The sequence below is a fragment of the Elephas maximus genome, chromosome 5 (genome assembly GCF_024166365.1).
Source record: "Elephas maximus indicus isolate mEleMax1 chromosome 5, mEleMax1 primary haplotype, whole genome shotgun sequence".
Classification (NCBI taxonomy): Eukaryota; Metazoa; Chordata; class Mammalia; order Proboscidea; family Elephantidae; genus Elephas; species Elephas maximus.
The window spans coordinates 157850119-157873133 of record NC_064823.1 but is presented as its reverse complement, the minus strand read 5'-3'; the positions used below and the strand labels follow the sequence as shown (position 1 = coordinate 157873133).

General features: G+C 42.2%; 1 protein-coding gene across 3 annotated transcripts in view; it reads right to left on the bottom strand.

Moving 5' to 3' along the window:
* STK32B (serine/threonine kinase 32B) overlaps positions 1-23015 on the bottom strand; it is a 489957-nt gene that overhangs the window by 170094 nt on the left and 296848 nt on the right. For all 3 annotated transcript variants that reach the window (XM_049886552.1, XM_049886553.1, XM_049886554.1), the window contains one exon: positions 16704-16877. In XM_049886552.1, the coding sequence (XP_049742509.1) occupies positions 16704-16877 (174 nt within the window). The remainder of the gene's footprint in view (positions 1-16703; positions 16878-23015) is intronic.

The following is a 23015-nucleotide window of genomic DNA, read 5'->3' as shown; positions in this document are numbered from 1 at the left end:
TATGCCAAGAAATCTGGAAGATGGGTACCTGGCTGACTGACTGGAAGAGATCCAAATTTATGCCTATTCCAAAGAAAGGTGATCCAACGGAATGCGGAAATTGTGGAACAAGATCATTAATAACACATGCAAGTAAAATTTTGCTGAAGATCATTCTAACGTGGTACATCAACAGGGAACTGCCAGAAATTCAAGGCAGATACAGAAGAGGATGTGAAATGAGGGATATCATTGCTGATGTCAGACAGATCCTAGCTGAAAGCAGAAAATACTAGGAAGATGTTTACCTGTGTTTTATTGACTATGCAAAGGCATTTGACTATGTGGATCATAATAAATTACGAGTAACATTTTGAAGAATGGGAATTCCAGAACACTTAATTGTGCTCATGAGGAACCTGTACTTAGACCAAGAGGCAGTTGTGGTTTAAAGTGGGATACTGCGTGGTTTAAAGCAGGAAAGGTGTGCATCAGGGTTGTATCCTTTCACCACACATATTCAAACTATATTCTGAGCAAATAATCTGAGAAGCTGGACTCTATGAAGAAGAACAGGGCCTCAGGATTAGAGGAAGACCCATCAACAATCTGCGTTATGCAGATGACACACCCTTGCTTGCTGAAAGTGAAGAGGGCTTGAAGCACTTACTGATGAAGATCAAAGACCACAGCCTTCCGTATGGATTACAGCTCGACATAAAGAAAACAAAAATCCTCACAACTGGACCAGTAAGCAACATCATGATAAACGGAGAAAAGACTGAAGTTGTCAAGGACTTTGTTTTACTTAGATCCACAATCAGGGCCATAGAAGTAGCAGTCAAGAAATCAAATGATGCATTGCATTGGGCAAATATGCTGCAATAGACCTCTTTAAAGCATTAAAAAGCAATGATATCACTTTTCAGACTGAGGTGCGCCTGATCCAAGCCACGGTGTTTTCAATCACCTCATATGCATTCATAAGCTGGGCAATGAATAAGGAAGACCAAAGAAGAACTGACTCCTTTGAATTATGGTGTTGACGAAGAACACTGAATACACCATGGCTGCCAACGAACAAATCTGTCTTGGAGGAAGTACAACCAGAATGCTCCTTAGAAGCAAGGATGGCGAGACTATGTCTCACATACTTTGGAATGTTAGCAGGAGAGATCAATCCCTGAAGAAGAACATCATGCTTGGGTAAAGCAGAGGGTGAGCGAAAAAGAAGAAGACTCTCAATGAGATGGATTGAGAGTGGCTGCAACAGTGGGTTCATGTGTAACAATGATGTTGAGCGTGGCACAGGACCAGGCAGTGTTTCATTCTGTTGTACACAGAGTCGCTGTGAGTTGGAACCAAGTTGATGGCACCTAACAACAAGAAGTATGTATATATATATATAGAGAGAGAGAGAGAGAGAGAGAGACTGACAGACAGAGAGACAGAGAGAGACAGGGTGAGTGTATAAACATATATATAATGCATGTATATATATATTAGAGAGAGAGAGAGAAACCCTGGTGGTGTAGTGGCTAAGTGCTATGGCTGCTAACCAAAAAGTTTGGCAGTTCGAATTCGCCAGGTGCTCCTTGGAGACCCTATGAGGCAGTTCTACTCTGTCCTATAGGGTCACTGTGAGTTAGAATTGACAGGATGGCAACACACACAGACACACACACACACACTCCTTCTCTCTCTCTCTGTATATATGGTATATAAAGTAGTCCCTGACACTTAGGAGTTTAATAAGATCCCTTCATTGTTGGTGTTACTACTCTTTCAATTTTGTATGGCCTGGCCCTTCTGGATCCATAGTCCGGTAACCCTGGCTGAAGATCTCTCTTGGCAAGTGCTTTCAGGGCCTTCGGAAAGATCATTCTCAGTCACAAGAAGGACTGTGTCACTCCCAAGCTTCAACCCATCAATGAATGATAACCAACAGGGCCCTTTAGGATGTGTTCCTACCAACCTCAGCAATGTAGGGTCCACTCACCCATTACCCCCGGGCCTATCAAGTGCAGGTCCTCCTGCCCAAAGTCTTCTGTGTATCTCTCTCTGGGTAATTTGTCCTTGTCCTACAAATCCAGGCTGCAGGTCCCTGAGGAAGTGTTCCCGGGCTCCTCCATTCCCCTCTGTCCCCTACCCTGGTCCTCCTCCTGGGCTGCAGCAGTTTGGCCACTAGCATTGGGCCTCTTCCATGCAGGAGAGATGCTGAGACATAGGGACAGTGTCTCACCCACCATTTTCTTCGCAGGGCCTGGTATACTACTTGGCCCAGGTGATTGTTGGAAGAAAAAAGGGCCAATTCAAATGCTATAGAAAGCAAATCTTCAAATTGTTTTAAAACAATACTCTAGTTTGAACCCACAACAGCATTTCCCTGCTTCAGCACTTATCAGTAATGTCCTAAAATAATTCCTTTGATTTTCTAGAAGTCTACAACACCGTCGTCAAAGGCCATCTGTCTCCACCGAGTATATGAAAGACTGAGCATCTGGTTTCAAAACAGATTCTCCCGGAGGAAGGAGAGAGAAATAAGGATGCATTTGGTACCTAGAAGAAGCTGAAAAAAACCCAAACCCACTGCCGTCGAGTCGATTCTGACTCATAGCGAACCTACAGGACAGAGTAGAACTGCTCCATAGAGCTTCCAAAGAACACCTGGCGGATTTGAACTGCCGACCTTTTGGTTAGTAGCCGTAGCACTTAACCACTACGCCACCAGGGTTTCCACAGAAGAAGCTAAACACAATTATATTCTTTCTGAACATTTTCAGATTCTAGATCTACTCTGGAGAAAATATGCAACACAGCATATTGCATAATAGCCCAGTGAAGCACGTGTTACTATGCCCATTTTACAGATTTGGCAACTGAGGCTCAAAAAGTTGAGTAACTGATACACAGACCAATGGAACAGAATCGAGAATCCAGACATAAATCCATCCACTTATGAGCAGCTGATATTTGACAAAGGCCCAAATTCAGTTAAATGGGGGAAAAGACAGTCTCTTTAACAAAGGTGCTGGCATAACTGGATAGCCATCTGCAAAAAAATGAAACAAGATCCATACCTCACACCATGCACAAAAACTAACTCAAAATGGATCAAAGACCTAAATTTAAAATCTAAAACAATAAAGATCATAGAAGAAAAAATAGGTACAATGCTAGGAGCTCTAATACATGGGATAAACAGTATACAAAACATTACTAACAATGAACAACCACCAGAAGAGAAACTAGATAACTGGGAGCTCCTAAAAATCAAACGCCTATGCTCATCCAAAGACTTCACCAAAAGAGTAAAAAGATTACCTACAGACTGAGGAAAAGTTTTTGGCTACAACAATTTTGATCAACACCTGATCTCTAAAATCTACACGATACTGCAAAAACTCACCAATAAAAAGACAAATAACCCAATTAAAAAATGGGCAAAGGATATGAACAGACACTTCACTAAGAAGGCATTCAAGTAGCTAACAGATACATGAGGAAATGCTCACAATCATTAGCCATTAGGGAAATGCAAACCAAAACTACAATGAGATTCCATCTCACACCAACAAGGCTGGCATTAATCCAAAAAATATAAAATAAGAAATGTTGAAGAGGTTGTGGAGAGACTGGAACACTTACACACTGTTAGTGGGAATGTAAAATGGTACAACCACTTTGGGAATAGATTGGTGCTTCCTTAAAAAGCTAGAAATAAACTACCACATGATCCAGCAATCCCATTCCTTGGAATATATTCTAGAGAAATAAGAGCTTTAATACGAACAGATATATGCACACCCGTGTTCATTGCAGCACTGTTTACAATAGCAAAAAGATGGAAGCAACCAAAGAGCCCATCAATGGATGAGTGGATAAATAAATTATGGTATATTCACATAATGGAATACTACGCAATGATTAAGACCAACAATGAATCTGTGAAACATAACATGGAGGAATCTAGAAGGCATTATGCTGAGTGAAATTAGTCAGTCGCCAAAGGACAAATATTTTATGAGACCACTATTATAAGAACTCAAGAAATAGTTTAAACACAGAAGAAAATACTCTTTGATGGTTACGAAGGCGGGGAGGGAGGGAGGGAGGGGTATTCACTAATTAGATCGTAGACAAGAACTATTTTAAGTGAAGGGAAAGACAACACAGAACACAGGAGAGGTCAACACAACTGGACTAAACTGAAAGCAAAAAAGTTTCCTGAATACAACCAAATGCTTCAAGAGTAGCAGGGACAGGGGTTTGGGGACCACAGTTTCAGGGGACATCTAGGTCAATTGGCATAACAAAATGTATTAAGAAAACTTTCTGGATCCCACTTTGATGAGAGGTGTCTGAGATCTTAAATGCTAGAAGCGGCCATCTAAGATGCATCAATTGGTCTCAACCCACCTGGAGCAAAGGAGAATGAAGAACACCAAAGACATGGTAAAGATGAGCCCAAGAGACAGAAAGGCCACATAAGCCAGAGGCTACATCAGCCTGAGACTGGAAGAACTAGATGGCACCCAGCTATCACAGATCACTGCCCTGACAGGGAACACAACAGAGAATCCCCGATGGAGCAGGAGAATAGTGGCATGCAGATCTCAAATTCTAGTAAAACGGCCAGACTTAATGGTCTAACTGAAACTAGAAGGCACCTGGAGGTCACAGTTCCCCAACCCTTTGTTAGCCGAAGACTGGAACCATTCCCGAAGCCAACTTTTCATGCGAGGAGTGGGCTTCTTGGCTCAAGTAGACACATGAGACTGTGTGGGCAGCTCCTGTCTGGAGGGGAGGTGAGAAGGCAGAGAGGGACAGGAGCTGGCTGAATGGACACGGGGAATACAGGGTGGAGAGGAGGGATGTGCTGTCTCATTAGAGGGACAGCAGCTAGGAGTACACAGCAAGGTGTGTCTAACTTTTTGTATGAGAGACTGACTTGATTTGTAAACTTTCAATTAAAGCAGAATTAAAAAAAAAAAGTTGAGTAACTTACCCAAGGACACCGAGATGGAAAAGTCCTTGGTACTTCAACTCAAGCTTGCATTTGTGGGACGATTCCTCCACTTCCATGTGTGGCTACTTTTAAAGCAGCAACATCGTCTGCATGTATAAAATATGGCATCTAAAGGGTCTGGCAAGTACGCAATAGGGAATTTATAAATTCAGGTGTTGTGTTAATGCAAAACATTGCAAAGCATGACCATATATTCCTATGCACAGCCGCGTACAGTCATAATTCAAGACTGTACACAATACACACTGGAAAATAGGATTTATTGGACTACAAAAACCAATTCCAACTCATAGTGACCCTGTAGGACAGAGTAGAGCTGCCCCATAGGCCCACATAGGAGGGGGAAAAAAGACCGAATCAAATCTCTGCCAAGTCTATAATTTTAGAAATGGTGAGGAAGTCCATTTATTTAGTGAATTTTTACAAAATTTCCCTAAATTGCTGGATAGTATATTTTCTCCAGAGCAAATGTGGAATCTGAGGGCAGAAGATGGCCACATATTGAGGCCCCAGAAGAAGCATCTTTGAGAGCAACCGAGAGCATGTGCTGATACTAGGTATATACCTCAGACAGATGGAAAACGTAAGTCCACAAAGAAACCTGTGCGTGAATGTTCATAGCGGCATTACTCACAACAGCGAAAAGGTGGAAACAACCCAAACGTCCATCAGCTGACACGTGGGTAAACACAATGTCTATATCCATACAGCAGAATGGTATTCAGTCATAAAAAAGGAATGAAGTATTTATACATGGAGCATGAATGAACCCTGAACACATTATGCTCAGTGAAAGAAGCAGACACAGAAGACCATGTACTATGTGATTCCACTCAAATGAAACGTCCAGAACAGGGAAATCTATAAACACAAACAACAGTGGTTGCCTAAGGCTCGAGGGGGTGGGTTAAGGGGTAGGGGTGATGGCTAAGGCATAGATGGTTTGTTTTTGGGGTGATGTAAATGTTCTAAAATTGTGGTGATGGTTGTACGTACCTGTGAATATATTAAAAACCACTTAATTGTATTCTTTAAATGGTAAATTGTAAACTATGTCCCCAGAGAAGGACATCATGCTTGGTAAAGTAGAGAGTCTGCGAAAAAGAGGAAAACCCACGTCATGGATTGAATTGTGTCCCCCCAAAATATATGTCAACTTGGTTAGGCCATGATTCCCAGTATTGTCTAGTTGTCCTCCATTTTGTGATTGTAATTTTATGTTAAAGAGGATTAGGGTGGGATTGTAACACCCTTACTAAGGTCACATCCCTGATCCAATGTAAACGGAGTGTCCCTGGGGTGTGGCCTGCACCACCTTTTATCTTACAAGAGATAAAAGGAAACAGAAGCCAGCAGAGAGTGGGGAACATTACACCACCAAGAAAACAGGACCAGGGGCAGAGTGTGTCCTTTGGACCTGAGGTTCCTGAGCAGAGAAGCTCCTAGACCGTGGGGAGATTGATGACAAGGACCTTCTTCCAGAATCGACAGAGAGAAGAAAGCCTTCCCCTGAAGCTGGTACCCTGAATTTGGACTTCTAGCCTACTGGACTGTGGGAGAATAAACTTCTTTTTGTTAAAGCCATTCACTTATGGTATTTCTGTTATAGCAGCACTAGATGACTAAGACAACTCTCAGTGAGATGGACTGACACAGTGGCCACAACAATGGGCTCAAGCATAAACGACTGTGAGGGTGGCACCGGACCAGGCAGTGTTTTGTTCTGTTGTACACAGGGTCACTATTAGTTGGAAGCAATGCGATGTCACCTAAGAACAACCCACTGTGTGAGCTATATCTCAATAAAGCTGTTAAAAATAATGGTGTAACATAACTACACTAAAAACATTACTCCACAAAGCATTTATATCTTGTTTAAAATTGCTGTTCAATAACCAGCAGTCTAAGAGAGCAGTACTCATTACAGTAAATATTTTATATTGAAAAAAATTCTTAAGATCTCATGAAATAGTTCCAAGGAACCCTGGTTGCACAACAGTTGAGCACTTGGCTGCTAGCCAAAAGACTGGCAGTTTGAACCCAGCAGCTCCGAGGGAGAAAGACCTGGCAATCTGCTCCCATAAAGATCACAGCCTAGGAAACTCTATGGGGCAGTTGTGCTCTTTGTCACGTGGGGTCACTGTGAGTTGAAATAAACTCAGCAGCACCGAAAAACTACAACAACAAATGCAATGGTTCCAACCTGCCATGCTCTCAGGCAACTGTTGCATTTTTTGCCTGGTCTAACCCTGCTCTGCTCTGGAAAGCTGGCATCTATCTGACCAATGTCCGCATGACTTGTTGTCTGGAGGAATTTAGACAATTCAAGCATCTATTGCATACTAGTGCAGGAGTGGCTGATAATTCATGAATGGCACATGTATAAAAGGCTAGTTGAGAACTCTCTCCTTTCAGCACCTTTGAGGGAGTCCAGCTCTGTGGGCCATACTCCGCCATGGTGTAGCTTTCTTTAACAAATATAGCACAATACTTATAAACATGGATTCTGGAGCCAGAACGCCTGGGTTCTTTTGAATGACTGAGTAAATGAATGATGAGCCCTTAGTTAATATTCTGCATTGAAATGAACTCTTACCTCTTCTTTTTTATTTTGTCATGTCTCTTACTGTTATGTATATCAAAGTTATACATGCAAATGGTTCAAAGAGTCAAATAGGTCTGCGAGTTTTGCTACAAAATAACAGCAACCCCTGCCACTTTAACCCCCCTTTACCTCTGTCCATTCATTCATCTTTTTCAGGTTATAATTTTGGCATTTAACTCCTTGTATCAAATAGCAATGAATAAGGAAGACTGAAGAAGAATTGATGCCCTTTAATTATGGTGTTGGCGAAGAAAAATTGAATACCACAGACTGTCAAAAGAGCAAACAAATCTGTCTTGGAAGTACAGCCAGAATGCTCCTTAGAAGCGAGCATGGTGAGACTTTGTCTCACGTACTTTGGACATGTTATCAGGAGGGATCAGTCCCTAGAGAAGGACATCATGCTTGGTAAAGTAGAGGGTCAGGGAAAAGAGGAAGATCCTCAAAGAGATGGACTGACACAGTGGCTGCAACAATGGGCTCAAGCATAAACGACTGTGAGGATGGTGCAGAACCAGGCGGTGTTCTATTGTACATAGGGTCACTATGAGTTGGAACCTCCTTGATGGCACCTAACAACAACAATAACAACAATTAAATGATAAGCTTATATGGCTACTTAAACCAAAAACCAAACCCATTGCCATGGAGTCGATTCTGACCCCTAGTGACCCTATAAGACAGAGTAGAACTGCCCCATAGCTTTCCAAGGAGCAGCTGGCTCGTTGGAACTGCCAGCCTTTTGGTTAGCAGCCAAGCAGTTTAACCGTGGCACCACCAGGTCTCCTTATGGACTGTTAATTTCAGGTTCTAGCTGTTGAGTTCCCTGTATGGAAGATGAAGATTTAACAGCCTTTCCTTTCCCATAGCCCCCAGGAGACAACTCATTTTTCCCATGGAGCATGACTGTACTTCTGGTTAGGTCAGTTTTCAGGGTTAGGGTAAATATGGTTATGCTACACAGAGATGATCCGTGTAGCAAGCTGCGTTATAATCTGCTATCGTGATGGTTTCCTGTGCAACATTCTCTTTCCCTAGAGTTAATAGCTATCTTCCTTTATTATATTTTTTTAGTTGTTGAGCTTCTTTCTGAACTTCTCATTAACTCAACTTTAAACTTATGGACTGAAATATGTCCTCCAAAACTGTGTATTGAAATCCTAAGTCCCATACTTATAAATATGATACTTTTTGGAAATAGGGTTTTTTTTTATGTTAATGAGGTTATACCAGTGTAGGTTAGATCCTAAAACTAATCACCTCTCAGTTACAAAAAGAGCAGAATAGACACAGAGACACACACATGAGGAAGAGAAGATAGAGAGATGTGTCTACAAGTCCAGGAACGCCAAGGATTGCTGGAACCTACTAGAAGCTGAAATAGACAAGGACCTCCCCCTAGAGTTAGGGCTTCTAGCCTCCTGAACTGTGAGAAAGTAGATTTCTGTCCTTTAAAGCCACCCACTTGTAGTATTTCTGTTACAGCAGCCCTAGATAACTAAGACACAAACTAAGTAAGTCTCTTTTCAATGTATCGGATATTTTATCAGATATTTTATCCGTCCACTTTTCCTGAAGGAGTATCTCTCAGGGTCTTCGGATCCATTCCAATCAGAAGTGGGAATGGTCTACATTTGAGGCACAGCTTACATTCTGGGGCCTCCCTTCACCATCGTCTTGGAGATTTTCTATTCCTCTCTCCCTTCCTGGGGCCTGAGCCTTCTGTGTTCTACTTCCTCCTTCTTGGTTTATTTCTTCATTTTAGTGGAATCCATATCATCTTCTAACAGCTACTTTAGGAAAGGCATATGACAGGTACATCTCTGGAGACCTGGAATGTGTGAAATGTACATGTTCACATTTGATCGATTAGCAAGTCTCCACTGTCTTCTCACATTTGAGAAGTCCAAAACTGCTCTCATTGCTCAGCATATATGACTTACGGTTTTTCCTTAGCAGCTTCTCAGATCTAAAATTTCACACCGATGTGTTTTGCTGTGTGCATTTGATAGGCCCCTTGAGTCCAAAACCTCATGTATTGCAGGCCCAGAAGATTCTCCTTAATCATTTTATCGATAATTTCTTACCCTATGTTTTCTCTGTCTTTTTGATGTTGAACTTTCTAGACTGGTCCTCGCATTTTCTTCTCTTTTCTCTCTTTTGGCTGCATGTTACGGGAGATGTCCTCAACTTTACCTTCTAACACATTTTTGAGTTCATCATTTATGCTTTCATATTTTCGATTTATAAGAGCTCTGACGTCTGTTCTCTGAATTTTTTTTTAATGTGCTACTTCTCATTTTATACTTGCAAAAATCTTTTATCCTTCTGAGAATACTGATCACAGTTATTTTGATATTTCGTTCTCTGTACACAGTCTCTGTTTCACCCAAGCTTTTAAATTTTTTTTCCTTTTCATTTGATTGTTTGGATCATTCTAGAATAATTCTTTAAATGTGTGATAATATTTATTTATCGCCAACCTAGTTGGAAGCTTGTAGCGAATAAGTGGGACCTATTGGCTGTGAGCTACACTCACAGGTGCTATGGGAAACCTTTGATGTCACAGTCTCGCTCCTCTTGTTTTTATTATTGTTAGGTTCTGTCAAGTCGGTTTCGGCTTGTAGTACCCTATGTACAATAGAATGACACACCGCCTGGTCCTGCACCATCCTCACAATTGTTGTTATGCCTAGCCCATTGTTGAAGCCACTGTGTCAATCCATCTCATTGAGGGTCTTCTTCGTTTTTGCTCACCCTCTATTTTATCAAGCATGATGTCCTTTTCTAGGGACTGATCCCTCTTGATAACATATCCGAAGTACATGAGAAGAAGTTTTGCCATCCTTGCTTCTAAGGAGCATTCTGGTTATACTTCTTCCAAGACATATTTTTTCATTCTTTTGGGAGTTCATGTTGGAGCCCTGGTAGTGCAATGGTTAAGAGCTTGGCTGCTAACCAAAAGGTCGGTAGTTCAAATCGACTAGCTGCTCCTCAGAAATCCTATGGGGCAGTTCTACTCTGCCCTATAGGGTTGCTGTGAGTTGGAATCGGCTTGATGGCAATGGGTTTCTTTCTTCTTGGCTTGGCCATATTACCACTGAAACCATTTTAATTTGCTGCCTGGAAAGTGAAGGCCTGGAGGCCCCTACTCTCTGAGCACAGTTGACATGGGAGGGTGTTATTTCCGTATCAGGTATGTATATGCTTAATTAATCTTGCTGCTTTAAGTTCAGCATCCCTACACAAGTCCGCTTAATGTCTTCCAATCCAAACATTTTTATTTTACCTTCTTTAAAGAACAAACCTTCTGGTGGCTGCTTGGGTGAGGAAGGGGGAGTTCTCCAGTTCTACAGAGCAGTGGCTTCACTAGGGTTGATGTCACCCAGTGGAGTAACTTATGATGTCACACCCCCTCCCATGGATCTCCTCCCATACCCAGATTGTACAGACTTGTAAGTAACGTTTACTATCAATTTTAATCATAGAATAATATGCGATATGGTTGTAAATTGCTTAAATATGATATTTCTTAGAATATATGAATACTAATAAAAATTGTTTTGTAAAAACTACATTGAATTACGACATCATAACTTACAACATTACTTGTAAACTGACTGGAAGCCTTTTTTGCTTTTTCTCTTTCTTTTCCTTTAATTACTACCTCATTCTCAAAAAGTTATTGATATAGGTTCACAAATACTAACTGCCACAATATTATAGCTAAAATGTCAAAAAATTCGACAAGATCAGTGAATACAAAAACACCAGCATCAACAAAAACAACAGTGCGTGCTTGTAGCACGTGCAGATGAAACCACAGGATTCTAAGCATCATTGTAATTGGGTAACAATGACAGCTCTGACCGGAGAGGCCCCCTCCCCACCTCTCCACATCTGTCAGTTTGTTGTACTGTGAGGGCTTGTGTGTTGCTGTGATGCTCGAAGCTATGCTACTGTTATTCAAATACCAGCAAGGTCACCCATGGCGGGTAGGTTTCAGCTGAGCTTCCAGACTAAGACGGACTACGAGGAAGGACCCGGTGGCCTACTTCCAAAAAGAATTAGCCAGTGAAAACCTTAGGAATAACAGTGGAACATTGTCTGACATAGTGCTGGAAGATGAGCCCCTCAGGTTGGAAGGCACTCAAAATACAACTGCAGAAGAGCTGCCTCCTCCAAGTAGAGTTGACCTTAATGATGTGGATGGAGTCAAGTTTTCGGGACCCTCATTTGCTGGTGTGGCATGACACAAAATGAGAAGAAACAGCTGTAAACATCCATTAATAATCAGAATGTGGAACATAAGAAGTAAGAATCTAGGAAAACTGGAAATCATAAAAAATTAAATGAAACGCATAAATATTGATATATTAGACGTTAGTGAGCTGAAATGGACTGGTACTGGTTATGTTGAATTGGACCATCATATGGTCTACTACGTCAGGAATGACAACTTGAAGACGAATGGCACTGCATTCATCCTCAAAAAGAACATTTCAAGATCTATCCTGAAGTACAATGCTGTCAGTGATAGGATAAGATTCATTCTCCTACAAGGAAGACCAGTTAATACAGCTATTATTCAAATTTATGCACCAACCACTAAGGCCAAAGATAAAGAAATTGAAGATTTTTACCAACTTCTGCAGTCTGAAATTGATGGAACATGCAGTCAGCATACATTGATAACTACTGGCGATTGGAATGTGAAAGTTGGAAACGGGGGCAGGACTGACAGTTGGAAAATATAGCCTTGGTGATAGAAATGATGCTGGAAATTGCATGGTAGAATTTTGCAATACCAATGACTTCTTCACTACAAATACATTTTTTCACCAACATAAATGGCGACGATACATGTGGACCTCACCAGACAGAACACACAGGAATCAAATCAACAACTTCTGTGGAAAGAGACGATGGAAATGCTCAAAATCATCAGTTAGAACAAGGCAAGGGGCTGACTGAGGAATAGACCATCAATTGTTCACATGCAAGTTCAAGTTGAAACTGAAGAGAATTAGAACAAGTCCACGAAAACCAAAGTATAACCTTGAGTGTATTCCACCTGAATTTAGAGATCATCTCAAGAATAGATTTGACACGTTGAACACTAATGACCAAAGACCAGATGAGTTGTGGAATGACATCAAGGAAATCATACATGAAGAAAGCAAGAGGTCATTAAAAAGACAGGAAAAAAAGAAAAGACCAAAATGGATGTTAGAAAAGACTCTGAGACTTACTCTTTAGCTAAAGCAAAAGGAAGAAACGATGAAGTAAAAGAGCTAAATGGTAGATTTCAAAGGGCAGCTCAAGAACATGAAGTAAAGTATTATAATGACATGTGCAAAGACCTGGAGATGGAAAACTAAAAGGGAAAACATGCTCGACATTTCTCAAGCTGAAAGAACTGAAGAAAGAACTCAAGCCTTGAGTTGCAATATTGAGGGATTCTACAGGGAAAATATTAAAAGATGAAGGAAGCATCAAAAGAAGATGGAAAGAATACGCACAGTCACTATACCAAAAAGAATTGGTGGACGTTCAGCCATTTGGGGAGGTAGCATATAATCAAGAAGAGATCCTAGCTGCACTGAAGGCATTGGCAAAAAGCAACTCTCCAGGAATTGGTGGAATACCAACGGAGATGTTTCAGCAAATGGAAGCAGTGCTGGAAGTGCTCACTTGTTTATGCCAAGAAATTTGGAAGACAGCTACCTGGACAACCAACTGGAAGATATCCATGTTTATGCCTATTCCCAAGAAAGGTGATCCAACTAAATGTGGTAATTACCAAACAATATCATTAATATCACACAAGTAAAATTTTGCTGATCATTCAAAAGCGGCTGCTGCACTATATAGACAGAGAACTGCCAGAAATGCAAGCTGGATTCGGAAGAGGACTGGAACCGGGGATATCATTGCTGATGTCAGATGGATCCTGGCTGAAAGCAGAGGATACCAGAAAGATGTTTACCTGTGCTTTTTTGACTATGCAAAGGCATTCCACTGTGGATCATAACAAATTTGTGGATTAAAAAAAAAAAAAATTTTTTTTTTTTTTTATTGCGAAGAGTGGGAATTCCAAAACACTTAATTGTGCTCATGATGAAACTTTACATGGATCAAGAGGCAGTCATTCAAACAGAACGAGAGTATACTGTGTGGTTTAAAGTCAGGAAAGTGTATGTCAGGGCTGTATCCTTTCACCATACCTGTTTAATCTGTATGCTGAGCAAATAATCTGAGAAGCTGGACTATATCAAGAATGGGGCATCAGGATTGAAGACTCATTAACAATCTGCGTTATGCAGATGACACAACCTTGCTTGCTGAAAGTGAAAAGGACTTGAAGCACTTACTGATGAAGATCAAAGACCACAGCGTTCAGTATGGATTACACCTCAACATAAAGAAAACAAATATCCTCACAACTCGACCAATAAGCAACATTCTGATAAACTGAGAAAAGATTGAAGTTGTCAAGAATTTCATTTTACTTGGATCCACAATCAGCAGCCATGGAAGCAGCAGTCAAGAAATCAAAAGATGCATTACATTGGGCAAACATGCTGCAAAATAAACTCTTCAAAGTGTTGAAAAGCAAAGATGTCACACTGAGAACTAAGGTGCGCGTGACCCAAGCTATGGTGTTTTCAATGGCCTTGTCTGCACGTGAAAGCTGGACAATAAGTAAGGAAGACCAAAGAAGAACTGATGCCTTTGAATTGTGAATGTTGGCAAAGAATATTGAATATACCATGAACTGCCAAAAGAAGGAACAAATCTGTCTTGGGAGAAGAACAACCAGAATGCTCTTTAGAAGCAAGGACAACTCACGTACTTTGGACATGTTATCAGGAGGGATCAGTCCCTGGAGGACGTCATGCTTGGTAAAGTAGAGGGCCAGTGGAAAAGAGGAAGACCCTCAGTGGGATGGATTGACACAGTGCCTGCAACAACAAGCTCAAACATAACAACGATTGTGAGGATGGTGCAGGACTGGGCAGTGTTTTGTTCCGTCGTACATAGGGTTGCTATGAGTAGAAACCAACTCCACAGCACCCAACAACAACAACTGACGTAAGTGCTAGATGGTTCAAAAAGTAAATTAGCGAAGGTTTTAGCCTTGTAGGTATATTGGGCTTACAAAAAATGTTTTTGTTGTTATAACTAACTACACAGACGTTTTAATAAAGAATAATAAAATTCTGCGGAAACATGGCACAAAAATCTTATAGACAGTGTCACTTCCTCTGATAGTGTCACCTGGTGTGGTCCACATCCCCGCAGCCTCCTAGTGACGCCACTGCTGCAGTGTAAGTAGAGAGATCTGGGGCTCTGGATACTTCTTAAGAGGCTTTCAAACCATTCTTATTTTAACTTCTTCTTCACCCCTTAGGGATTCTTTAGGGTTTATTAAGGAGCCCTGGTGGCTCAGTGGTAAGTGCTAGGTTGCTAACCAAAAGGTTGGCTGTTTTCACCCACCAATAGTTCCAAGGGAGAAAGATGTGGCAGTCACCTTCTGTAAAGATTCACTATGAGTTGGAATCGACTTGACAGCAAGTTGTTTCCTGTTTTTTTAGTGTCTAGGTTCTTGGCTCTTCCCCCAACAACTTACAGTTCAGATTCTGATCGCCTAAGTCACTTACCACCCCCTTTCTATGGTCTTGGAAACCCTGGTGGCATAGTGGTTAAGAGCTACAGCTGCTAACCAAAAGGTCGGCAGTGCAAAAGGCACTCCTTGGAAACCCTATGGGCAGTTCTGCTTTATCCTATAGGGTCGCTATGAGTTGGAATCAACTAGATGGCAATGAGTTTGGTTTTAACAGGTTTTTTGATGGTCATTTCAGATCCTCCAAATGTTTCACTGTAGTCTCCTCTTCATTGTACCCATTGTTATAAATTTACCACTGTTTTATGTCATTTTAGTGGGGTTTAGAAGGGAGCAAATGTAGGTGTGTGTGGGGTGTTAACCTATCATCTTTACCTAGAAGTCCAAGCCCTTGTCTTTTCCAAGTCTTCTAAAATTGTGTGGGAGAAGATCAGCTAGGCACAGTGCAAGACCACGGAGAACAAATCTGGAGTCATTCACACCAGGTGCTCTCCACTGTGGTCAGCGAGAAGGCTTCGGTAACATCTCCAGCACCTGCTGAGCCCTCTCGCTGGCTCCCTGCCTCTGCAGACAAACTGATCTTACTCCCCTGCATTAGACAGGACCCTGCTCTGCAAGGCAGGGGAGAAGAGAGATCCTTGAGGAGGCGGAGGAGGACGCAGCAGAAATGCAGACCTCATATCCACAGCTCAGAGCCAGCACTGAGACTTCCCAAGAGGAAGAGCTTCTCCAAAATGTACAGCATTTATTTCAGAGTAGGGGGAGGAAGACAGTAGAATTCCTCCCACTTTGAGCCCATTAGTAGCCTAATGCCTGAGATATTTCTAGCCTGAGACAGGAGGGAGAGAATGTTCCAGCCTCCCCAAGACACTGGAGTGGAGAAGCAAATGTCAGGCTACTAAACTGAGGGGTGTCAAGGGGAACAGGTGGTGGGAGTGATCCACCTCCGACACAGACAATAGGGCGTAAGCTATCTGTCCAAAAACCCCATTGCCATTGAGCTGATTCCAACTCATAGTGACCCTACAGGACAGAGGAGAACTGCCCCACAGGGTTTCCAAGGTTGCCATCTTTAGGGAAGCATACTGCCACATCCTTCTCACTTGGAGGGGCTGGTGGGTTCAAACCACCAACCTCTTGATTTGCAGCCAAGGGCTGCGACCCTGTAGGACAGAGTAGAACTGCCCCGCTGAGTTTCCAAGGAGCGCCTGGTGGATTTGAACTGCCGACCTTTCGGTTAGCAGCCGTAGCACTTAACCACTACGCCACTAGGGTTTCCAAGCTATCTGTAGAGAGTATAAAAGTAATAATAAAAGTTGTTGTGCTTTTTATTATTCCTATGCACTGCCACTTCTGAAGAATGTCAGTGACAGAACGCTTCTCCCCACTGCTGCAGAAGGTCCTGTCACACCCTGGCCCCAGGATGCCACGGATCCGAGGAATCCCTCTAGCAGACCGGTTACCTATGGATGATGTGGTATCTCTGCAGGTACTCCAGGGCCAGGGCCAGCTCACAGATGTAGAGCTTCACGTCCCCCTCTGTGAAATGTACGTTTTGCTGCAGGTGGTAGCGCAGGTCCCCTCCCAGCAGCAGGTCCACCACCATGAACATGTCCTCCTCATCCTGGAAGGAGTACCTAGAGGCACAGAGGACAGAGGGTTAGGGACAGAGGTGCCTCCAGCATCTTCGAGGCCAATGCTTCCATTTTACAGAAGGATAAACTGAGCCTCAGAGAGAGGCACTGATGTTGCCTAAGTCAACCATGAACTACTGACAGAACATCAGTCCTCAGGCTCTGGTAGACAAATGGCATTTGAACCAGTTCTGGACTCCATGTTATTGTCACTGTTTTAGCAGATGCTTATTAGGCATTTGGACTTGTAATAGTATTGAAAAAATGCATCCTCCTCCCCAATAATCTCACTGTTCCCTTACAAGCACACCACTCATCACATGGAGCTTTTGTCTACAACTCTTGAATGCAGTTACTTCCAATACTAGGTCCTAAGAGAACTGGCAGCTTTTACTTCCTGCCTCTTGGAATACGGTTGTAGCTCAAGCCACATGGAGAGGTCATGGAAAGGAAAACCAAGCTGTTCTGGGCAATAGTCCCAGTGGAGCTCCCAGTGATAGCCAACACCAACTGCCAGCCATGTGAGTGACCCACCTTGGACATTTGGATATTCCACTGCAGCCCCAACCAACATCATGTGGAACAGAAGAACTGCCTAGCTGAACCCAGCCAACCCACAGAATCATAAGAGATAATGAAATAGTTTTTTTTTAAGCTATAGAAAATTGACACAGTACTGAATTCATTTTTAAAAATGCATTTAGGTCTCCTAAAGATTAAAGTTGAAGAGCCAGCATATAGAATCTCAGAACATTGTTAAACAATTACAGAACAGCATCACAAAATTATAAAATGTTGCCATGTTCCTTATAGAATCATGGATTATAATGCTGGAATCATGAAATATAATCACAGAATTACAGAATATTATCATTGAAACTTAGGCCTGTGTCTTGGATCCTCGAATGTTAGGCTTGGATCAGCCAGCCCATTGCTTTCATATGACAGAAGAGGAAACAAAGGCCCAGAGGAAAACACAACTCAGTGAGTCAATAAACCTAGATCGTCAGCTCTCATTCTATTGCTCTTACAACTCCATACCATTGGGGTGGTGCTATGATGCACCAAAAAGATGGGCAAATAAACTAACCAGGTGACCAGTAAGTGTACACCTTTTCTCTGGTGGCAGTTGAGGAATGACAATGTGAACCATGCAGGGCAACTCAGGTATCCCTAGGGTTGGTCTGTGGACTCAAAGAAAGATCCCCTTTCTCTAGGCTTGCTAGGTGAGATGCTGTGACTAACAGGCCGTCAGAGACCTTGTGGTCCAAAAGGTGGGTACAATCTATTTGCAATGTATCAGTAGAGTGAAGCCACAGAAAGTCAAAGAAGGCTGAGAACTCTCTACAGAGAGGGGCACGATGGAGGTTTTGGCTGCAGATCAAACAAAACAAAACAAAACAAAACCTGTTGCCATGGAGTTGATTCTGACTCATAGAAACCCTATAGGACACTGTAGAACTGCCCCATAAAGTTTCCAAGGAGCGCCTGGTGGATTTGAACTGCCTACCTTTTGGTTAGCAGCCGTAGCTCTTAACCACTACACCACCAAGGTTTTTGTGTTGGCTCCAGACTCACCAAAAGACATGCACCCTTGAACTCCATACTTATATGGACAATGACTACACGTGGTGTTTGATTTAAGCTACCTTTCATTGGGTTTCTGTCACTTGAAACTGAAAGGGTAATTTGATACATCTTTTCATGTATTTGTTATTGGACAGACGGGCTTAGATGCCCAAAAGGAAATGCCAGGAATCAGATAAAACATGCCTCCTGCAGATGCTCCATTTGTATTCTAACAGTTGCTGAACTATCAAAATATTACGTAAATAACCAGTGAGTTCTGCACACGCTATTCACAGCTAAACTGTCAGAGGGTGCCTCATTCAATATTCCATCACAAGTCTTTGCAGGAACAACATGAATTTTCAGGCAGGGGGTGGGCGTAGGGGGGAATCTTGCAGACTGGAATGAATCCTGAAGAGGCAAACCAAAATGCAAAGAGAACATTAATTCAAGCAATCATTCAGGCTGTGGCTTTTTCTTGCTGCAGAATCCTATTTTGCCCTGGGCCATGGACCCTACCTGCCCAAGAAGACTCAACATTCTTACCAGAGAACAGAGAATGCCCTTCCATTTATTCCTCTGTCGTTCTGTGCTACTCCACAGCTTTGTGCCATTACCCTTTTGCTTCCTCTTGTACTTGAATTATAATTATGATCTCATAATAGAGCTGCATATTGTTATGGAAATGGTGGAGATCACAGATGAGAAACCTACACCCCATCGCAGTAATTCTGAGCCATGGAAAAAATGGAGGGACTGGATAATTAGGTTCTCCTTGCAAGATCAAAGGAGGTCATGAAGCTGGGAAGGCTTAACTCCTGGCCTGGACATTGAAACAGACCAGTACGAAGAACCTAACGTCCTTATCTTTTCCTTCCTCCCTTTCTCCCTCCCTCCCTCCCTCTATTCCCTTCCTCCATTCTTCTCCCCCACCTCCTCCCTTCCACCCTCCCTTCTCCCCTACCCACCTTCCTCTCTCTCTCTCTCCCTTTTTTTTTTGGTGTGTGGAAATTTATTAATTTCCTACCTTGTTCCAAAAAGGATTAAAAGTGACTTCTGAAATTCATATAACCTGATAAAATTAAAAATAAGTAAGCCAAAGATCAGGTCAAAGAATAAAAATGGAACTAAATAAAACAAAAGGTGCCAACAATTAGGTGCTCAGCTGCTAACCAAAAAGGTTGGTGGTTCGACCCTGCCCATCAGCTTCTCGGGAGAAAGACTTGGCAATCTGCTTCCGTAAAGATTACAGCCGAGAAAACCCTATGGGGGCAGTGCTACTCTGTCACATGGGGATGCTGTAAGTCAGAATCGACTCACCGTCACCCAACAAAAACAAACAAAACATGAGGAGGCAAAAATGCCCTAATTCATGCCCCCAGATCCTGTGTGCTTGCCTGAAATCGCCATAAATTTGTTCCTAACATTCCCAGGAACCAGAGCAATGGGGGGAAACATGATCAGCTTCACGAGTCAGTGCTGGTGAGGGGAAAAAATGAGTTATTTGGAAAGGCCTATTACTGCTGTGGAAACCAGAGCAAACTTTCTCCCACTGGATTCTTAAAAGGATGACCTTATATAATGTGGTGAGCAGTGTGTCTGTGTAAAATAACCAGAATAACCAGTTTAACACGGATTTTTTGTATGATGTTCCTTGAGGTAGACTGAAGGCATTACGACAAAGTTCAATTCTGTCGAAGCAACAACGTTACATGGCGCAAAAGCAACGCGGGCTGGGCGTCGCGCTGACAGAAGCTTTATTCCAGGATAAGTTTAGAGGAAAGCACCAAACGAATGTTCTTCAGGGACGACTTCAGAAACCTGAGCTCATGCGCACACCAACAAGCATTTAGGAAGCTTCTACAACGGCAGAATTCGATCCTGCCATGAGGCAGACCAGGGTTCGATTCCCAGCCAATGGTGCTGGTGCACAGCCACCGCCTGCCTGTCAGTGGAAGCCTGTGTGTTGCTAGATCCTGAACAGGTTTCAGTGGAGCTTCTAGATTAAGACAGACTAGGAAGAAAGGCCCAGTGATTTGCTTCTGAAAAACAGCCAGTGAAAACCCTGATGGCTCAAAATGGTTTGACTCACAACTGATCATAGCGATGGCGCAGAATGAGGCCACATTTCATTCTGTTGTGTGAGGGGTGACTGTGAGTTGGCAGCCAATAGGAACAACAACGATGCACCCTGGTCCTGTGCTAGAGGGCAGGGATTTAATGGGAGGAGTCAGCGCTACAGTTCTCACCCAAATTTGGGATAATCATAAAAAAAAATCCAGTGCCCTCCAATCTATTCTGACTTATAGTGACCATATAGGACAGTGTAAAGCTGTACCATAGGGTTTCCAAGGAGTGGCTGGTGGATTTGAACCGCTGACCTTTTGGTTAGCAGCAAGCTTTTAACCACTGGCCATCTACTTATGAAAAATCAGCCATTGAAAATCCTGTGGAGCATAGTTCTACTCAGAGTTGAGTTGATGTCGTTGTTAGGTGCCATTCAGTTGGTCCCAACTCACAGAGACTTCTTGTACAACAGAACTAAACACTGCCCAGTTCTATGCCATCCTCACAATCACTGTTATGCTTAAGCCCATTGTTGCAGCCACTGTGTCAATCCATCTCACTGAGGGTCTGCTTCTTTTCTCTGACGCTCTACTTTACCAAGCATGATGTCCTTCTCCAGGGACTGATCCCTCCTGACAACATGTCCAAAGCATGTGAGATGTAGTATCACCATCCTTGCTTCCAAGGAGCACTCTGGTTGCACTCTTCTAAGACAGATTTGTTTGTTCTTTTGGCAGTCCATGGCATATTCAATATTCTTTGCCAGCAACATAATTCAAAGGCATCAACTCTTCTTCAGTCTTGTCTCATCATTCAGCTTTCACATGCATAGGAGGCATTTGAAAACACCTTGGCTTGTCTTCAAGGTAACATCTTTGCTCTTCAACGCTTTAAAGAGGTCTTTTGCAGCTGATTTGCCCAATGCAATGTGTCTTTTGATTTCTTGATTGCTGCTTCCATGGGTATTGATTGTGGATCCAAGTAAAATTAAATCCTTGACAACTTCTATCTTTTCTCCATTTATTATCATGTGGCTTATTGGTCCAGTTTTGAGGATTTCTGTTTATGTTGAGGTGCAATCCATACTGAAGGCTGTGGTCTTTAATCTTTATCAGTAAGTACTTCAAGTCCTCTTCACTTTCAGCAAAAAAGGTTGTGTCTGTCATCCGTATATGGCAGGCTGTTAACAAGTCTTCCTCCAATCCTGATGACCCGTTCTTCTTCATATAGTCCAGCTTCTTGGATTATTTGCTCAGCATACAGATTGAATAGGTATAGTGAAAATATACAACCCTGACGCACATCTTTCATTATCTGACATTTCACATTTACGACAATAGTAAAAAATCTACTGTCCATTTTGTGCATTAATGACCTATGTTTGGCAGTAATGAATGCAAAGGTGCGAGGTGAGAGTAAACCCGCTGTGATGGTTAAGGTTATGTGTCAACTTGTCTGGGCCATGATTCTTAGTAATTTGACTGTTTCATAATGATGTAGTCATCCTCCATTTTGTGATGTGATGTGATCATTTCCATTTTTGCATAACACCAACTTTCACAGAATGACCTGGTCTTTGGAGCCTGATCATGTCGATAAGTAAGAAGAGGGTGTATATGTGTATCCTCAGTGAGATGGATTGACACAGTGGCTGCAACAATGGGCTTAAGCATAACAGTGACTGTGAGGATGGCACAGAACCGGGCAGTGTTTAGTTCTGTTGTACAGGGAAGTGTTTAGTTCTGTTGTACAAGGGGTCACTGTGAGTTGGGACCAACTGAATGGCACCTAACAACGAAATCAACTTGACTGAGTAGAACTATGCTCCACAGAATTTTCAGTGGCTGATTTTTCATAAATAGATTGCCAGTGGTTAAAAGCTTGCTGCTAACCAAAAGGTCAGGGGTTCAAATCCATCAGCCACTCCTTGGAAACCCTATGGTACAGCTTTACACTGTCCTATACGGTCACTATGAGTCAGAATAGATTGGAGGGCACTGGATTTTTTTTTTTTTACCTAACAACAACAACAACAGTATGGTTTCATTTACCGTCTATAAATATTTAAGGTGACTGACTGGATCACGTGACAGATTTATGTTTAACTTTTTAAGAACTGCCAACCTGTTTTATAAAATGGTTTTACATTTTACATTTCTACCAACAAAGTCTGACAGTTCCCATGCCTTCGCATCCTTGTTAAAACTTGATATGGTCTCTTTTTATTTCAGGCACTCTAATTGGTGTGTAGTAGTGTTGTTTATTAGTCTCCTAACACACTCACACACACAGTACTACATGTGATTTGTAAATAATAATTAAACTCTGTATCCACTAACCAACTTAAGATACATAACCTGTTATTAGCACCTGTCTGTGTGACTCTCCTTGATTACATCCTCCTCCATCCTCCAGATGGAACGCCTATTCTGAATTTTGTGTTTATCATTCTCTTGCTTTTATAAAGCATTAATACAAATTTGCACATACCCTGTACTTTGCCAA